We start from the raw sequence: 6,000 nt of genomic DNA, 5'->3' as shown, positions 1-6,000 counted from the left end.
AAAAAAATAGTTTTTCGTTTATTTTTCATGGAATTTCTCAACGATTCAATTTATTCAATTTTCGCGCTTACATTCGTCAAATTTAAAATTGAATAGTAGCGTAAGCCTTCAAGAATGGAGAGTATGTTTCGTCCTTGGGTCAGTCATCAGAAAAAAGAAACCACATCACGAGAGCCGGTGTTTATTGAAAGAGTGGTGGAAAAAATGATGATCTTTGTTGTCGCTGTTGGCTTTCATTGTTCTGGATGATTGTCGATTCAGATGGTACGGCGATGGCATTGTCTGCAAGAATGAATTATAATTAAGCAAAAAAGCGGTTTTTGGTTGAGATGCATTTTTCGCTGTCATCTCTGTTCGTGTCTTTGGCGATGTGAATTACCTTGAGTCGCAATCAATTGATTTGTTGTTGGCGGTTGTTCTTCTGTTAATTGTTGACTGCTCTGTTCATGCATTATGGATTCTGGTAGTTGTACGGCCGATGGTGGCGTTGGTAAGTGTCCTCCAAAGGCTTGAAAACCATTCTCGTCAGCAACAAATTGTACAGAAATTAAGGTACCATCAGGAGCCAAATAGGAATATGATCCCGTCTGTACAATTATATCGGCTGACTCAAGTTCACCGGTCTGAGTGCCGTCAGAACGTAAGCGCGGTACTAATACGGTCTTATGATAACCGTTGGCTTGTTGCTTTATATGATTGGCCGTCTCAAAGCTGCAAACGAAGAAAACAATTTGGGTTAATTCGATTTAGATTTGTTTCTTCTTACATTCTTTGTCAATTAAATATGTGTCTCTGTCGGTTTTTTACCTGTAACTAAAGCTGCCATCAGGTGAAATTTCATCCGTTTGCGAAAGGATTGGTATGGGCGTATTTGTGTCGGGAACGATTTGTTCATCGCCAAGAATTTCAATTGGCGCGGCTTGAGTCAATGCAGTCAACATTGAAATTACGAAAGAAATACGATTGACAAACATTTTCTTTTTTTTCGTTTTCGGGATTCGGGTGACCCTTTATTCTGATGATTCGATATTTTGATAAAAATTGATGTGTTGCCAAAATAGTGACCAACGCTCACAGGTATTATCAATCCGGAATGATTTTCAGTACTGAATGAATTTTCTAATCAATTCCATCTTTTTATACCAAAAATGAACATGAGATGCCGACTGACCAATGCCCGAAATGAAGATGTAGAGAAAAATCTCCATTTGATTTATTTATTCAACGCAAATAACTGCGTTTTTTTGTGTATAGATATTTACATACATATATGTAAAACTTGATGTGAAGAAGCCCTGAAAAACTGAAGCATTTTTAAGTACTCGACAAGTAACACGTAAATTGGTAAGGTAAATAACAATGCAAACGCAATCAAGAGGCGCATCGGTAAAACCATCTTCATATTTTGTTGTTATTGAAATAGTCAATTTGAGCAATAAACATTGAGAGTACTGCGGCTTGGTACTCAATATTCATCGTCAATTGCAAACTGTTTTTTTCATTAGTTTCACGGCACACGCTAAAGTGTCAAATCTTACAAACGTAAGCCATGTGTTTGTCGCCTCGAGCACAAATACATGCTTGTATTTGTGGTAAATGCACTGGAGCTCAAGTGTTAAATACCATTACTGTCTTTTTTCTGATTTTGTAACATTATCGTCGTCAACGCAAACCATTTTGCGTTCGATTCTATATGGAATGGATTCCGTCTAAATTTAGATCAAATAAAGATGTACGGAGAATTATTTTTAGTTAATAATAAGAAATGTAAATGTAAGCAGTTCACGCTTCGCAGATTAAATGCTTTTGCAAATTCAGACACGAATCACAGGTGTAATGACTGTAGTTTTTTCTTGGAACTTCTCGTCGTGATCGATGTAAATAGCACAAGGAGCAATGAAAAGTTGTCGAAAATTATCATCTCTTCTCCCACCCGTGTCACTCAGAGTCTCATGTCATTGATGTTGATCGCATCAACACTTGAGCTGAAAACATTCACCGGGCGAAAGTGAAACCGATACGTATGACATTTAGATCTTCTTGATTTTAAATTTATCGATTCACAGAATACAAATGAAAAACACATTATGATTGGCCATGACCCGACTCACTTGCTTGTACTGCATAAGTCCATTTTTTAATATATAAAAGCAACACATTTATATTCTTTGTACGAAAAAAAGACCATTTCGTGGAAAAATCGACCGAAAACCATCAATTCGATGCAATTAATTGAGAGCAATAAAGTGTGTGGTTGGTGCTGTTTTGTATGTTTTGATCCTCTTTTGCTGTTTTCTGGTTTCGTGAATGAAATTTCAGTGCTGTCTTGCACAATTGATGTGCTTTCGTGAATCGGTAATTTGTATGTCATTCCATTTTGTATGTTTGTCGGCCACCAAACACACACACACGTCGTTTTCAACGATTTAATGCACCTAGTGTGGAATACACCGTGGATTCTCTACTTCTCTCTCTCTATGTTTAATTTAATTTTTCTTTAATTTGTTTTATTTCTTTCTTTAATATGGTTTTTAGTTTGCATAATCGTACACACTTGCTTGCATGTGTCATGTAATACATTCGATGAGTGTGAATTTTGTGATTTTTATCTGTAGGAGGTCGATTAAACCATATGTGTCGAACACTCTCGATATTTCCCAGAGTGTCATCGTCATTTTGCTGCTATTAACACAGCCTGCAAATATACAATTGGGTAATTTATGCTCTTATGAAATGTTTCTCGTCGTAAATTTACCAGTTTCAGAAGATGTAAGAATATATTCTTTGTGAGAGGAAAAAATCGATTTCATTTTGCATACTCATGGAAATATAATTGGTTTTTGCTCGGCAATAATAGTTATAATCCGTTTTCAATGTTATTTAGAAATAATTTGTTGCACACATTGCAACGATCGAAATGTCAAATGATCAACAAAAAAAAATTGATTGAATAAGTTGCATACAGCTGACGAATCCGAATTTAGAACAATCAAAATTGTTTACTTTCATTGACGTCATTTGCACGAGAAAACCTTGAAACATACAAATCTGTTCGAGCATATCCTCAAGTTAGGATTGAATTATTGGATCGTTTTCGAATAGTACTGTGCGAGCTCAGATCCTCAGGGGGGGTGATGTCAATAATCATGGACAGAAAAGACCCCTTATATTACTTAAAATTTTAAATTTTAATTTTTTTTTTCAATTGAAAATAGATGCCAAAAAAGGAGGTAACCGTATACTCCCACACCCTTCGCACATTACTGGACTGAATGCATTGCACCAACTACAGTATCTTATGGTCTAAAAATATCATACATTCGAAGGAATTGTGACTTTCAATATAACTTCTTTGGATGGATACATGAAGATCAAGGATTTGATAGACAGAGAACAAGTGGTACGAGAGAGAGGGAGATAGACACCAACAAAGCAAACTATCTTTCTCGTTTTCAGTCATGGAAAATTCTGTGTATTGTATATCACCTCAGTGTAAATAGTTAGTTTACTGTTGGAGTAATGACATCGATTGACACTTAATTATGATGCTTGATTTATCAGAGTAACCGTGTCCCATTGTTTCTGCATAGCTTTAATTCAATGTAGCGCTGGAGTAAGAGTAAAAAAAGTGGAACACGATTAAATTAAATGCATTGTAAAGTTTCCTTTTCATGCGTGTGCAATGCTCCTCGAGTACTTCTATCAAGGGGAAAATCGGTACTGAAATATTAAATATACTAAGAAGTATTGAAAAGTACCGAAACGTACCGAAACGTATCAAAACATACCAAAACGTACCAAATAGGTATTCGTTTCGAAAAAATACGTGGCAAGCTTGTATGAAACTCTCGGAGACTCGATATAATGCACAAAAAAAGTGAAATATTTTTTTCGATATTTTTATGCACTATACCCATTCTCCGAGAGTTTCATATAAGCCTGCCATGTAGAAGCAGAAAGACAGTCGAAAAGACGATTTTTTTTTTTTCAATATTCTCGACTGTCTTTCTGCTGCTACATGGCAACCTTATATGAAACTCTCGGAGACTTGGTATAGTGCACAAAAATATCGAAAAACATTTTTTTCACTTTTTTGTGCATTATACCGAGTCTCCGAGAGTTTCATACAAGCTTGTAATGTAACACCAAAAAGACAGTCGAAAACACGAAAAAATTATTCACTATTTTTTTGAAACGAATACCTATTTGGTACGTTTTGATACGTTTCGGTACTTTTCAATACTTCTGAGTATATTTAGTATTTCACTACTGATTTTCCCCTTGACTTCTATGCTATAACCGAACTGAATGTTTCAAACTCAGTACAGTTGCTGTGTACGTGCGCGATTTCAATGGTGAACAGTGAAACATGTAAACCGGTCTCTCTTTCTCTCTGTGCAGTGTGCACAATGTTGGTATACATATGCCATTTGGACGATGGCGATGCAAGCATCGATTAATGAATCGATTGATGCACACTTCTTCGAACACGATAAATTGTGAAATAAATACAAAATCATTAAGCAGATTAAACAGTTTATTTACTTCATTAAAAAAAACACACACATATATATACACATACAGCATATCGCGCAAAAGTCAACCAGCGACTTCTTATGAGAAATGAGGCTTTGACTGCAAACAACTTTTCGGACCTGAGATTCGAATTTTGCAACACCCATCCAATTGCGCACCATCATTTGAATTCTGAATGTTGTTCCTCTATACACTTCTCTTGGTTGGTTTTTTTATTTGTTTCGTCGTATTTTATTCTGTTTTAATTAAATTTGTCATTTATCATTTTAAAAAGTGAAATAAATAAATAAAAACGTGATACATAAAAACATAGCCGAACCATTTAAATTTTATGATTCATGTAAATCGTCTCGAAATGAGCACTTTTATTTCCACATGATCGTGATCGAACATTTAATATGCATGGCCCGTGGTTGTTGGCCACTTTAAACTATTTGTCGCAACGTTCATTGACTTCACGGTTCACATTGTACGATGGGAATTGGCGGTGCGGTGCGATTACATTTTTTTGTACATCAATTACGATGTATTTATCTGTGTGTGTGTGTGTGTGTGTCTTATCATCAAAACATTGCTAACGGTGTCCATAATTCGATGAATGGCTCAACTTTTATCGTGGCGGTCATTATATTTCTTTTTGTGTTTTTCATACGGCCAATGCTGCCACTGACGTTGCTACGTGAAAACGTGCCTCCATAATTGTTGGCTATCATTGCAAAAAAAATGATGGGTTTTTATTCTCTTTTTGTCTCTGCATTTCAATAAAAAAAATGAACTCAATCAGCCCGATCAAGACGAAAGAAATGCATTGCGATTGGACATAAATAAAAAAAAGAGAACAGTTGGTCGAATGAGTCAATGACAACGTTTTATCCATATTTATGATGAGCAGCCGTGCATTTTCTTGCGCGTCTCTACATTACTATTGAGAGATTATAATGATGATGATGCTCAATGAAAGTGAAAACGATTTACATTGCAAGCAAATGACTTAAGAAGGCGGACAAAATGGGCAACAGTAAATAAATCAACACGTTTTAAAATTACTCAGCAATACGCGATTAAAATGCTATGGTTATCTAATTGAAGTGTGCCCATTTCAAGCTTTTGAAAAAAAATGCACATTGTTATTGTCATAAGTCAATGATTTGTTAGAATTTTTACACTGAGATAGTGTGTGTGTGTGTGTTTGTCTGAATTGATGAAATTGAGAGTGAGAGTAATTGCAATGTGCTCGCTCTCGATCCCAATGTTAGTATAAGTGAAACACTGAACACTTAACATTTTCTGTTGACTCGATTATGTAATTAGTTGTTGTTGCTGTTGTTGAAGCGATTTTTTCTGTTCGTATTTTCTTTTCGTCTTGGCCACGCAAAGACATTTAACATCGTAAATTTATTTTTACAATTTTTTATGTATACTCTGCCGAAGACTGACGAAATATCGCTTGCATTGCACTTGGAG

General features: G+C 35.5%; 1 protein-coding gene across 1 annotated transcript; it reads right to left on the bottom strand.

Moving 5' to 3' along the window:
• LOC116352486 (endocuticle structural glycoprotein SgAbd-2-like) lies at nt 1-1,116 on the bottom strand. Its single transcript, XM_031785134.1, has 3 exons — nt 808-1,116; nt 380-711; nt 1-282 (listed from the first exon to the last, which is right to left on the bottom strand). The coding sequence occupies exons 1-3, from the start codon at nt 972-974 to the stop codon at nt 182-184; spliced, it is 600 nt and encodes a 199-aa protein (XP_031640994.1). The 5' UTR covers nt 975-1,116; the 3' UTR covers nt 1-181.
• Between the last annotated feature and the right edge of the window lie 4,884 nt (nt 1,117-6,000).

This window comes from Contarinia nasturtii, unplaced genomic scaffold, assembly GCF_009176525.2.
Source record: "Contarinia nasturtii isolate CC-2019 unplaced genomic scaffold, AAFC_CNas_1.1 Cnas_scaffold_187, whole genome shotgun sequence".
Lineage (NCBI taxonomy): Eukaryota > Metazoa > Arthropoda > Insecta > Diptera > Cecidomyiidae > Contarinia > Contarinia nasturtii.
Note: the sequence above shows the minus strand (reverse complement) of the source record. Positions and strands in the feature narration are given on the sequence as shown.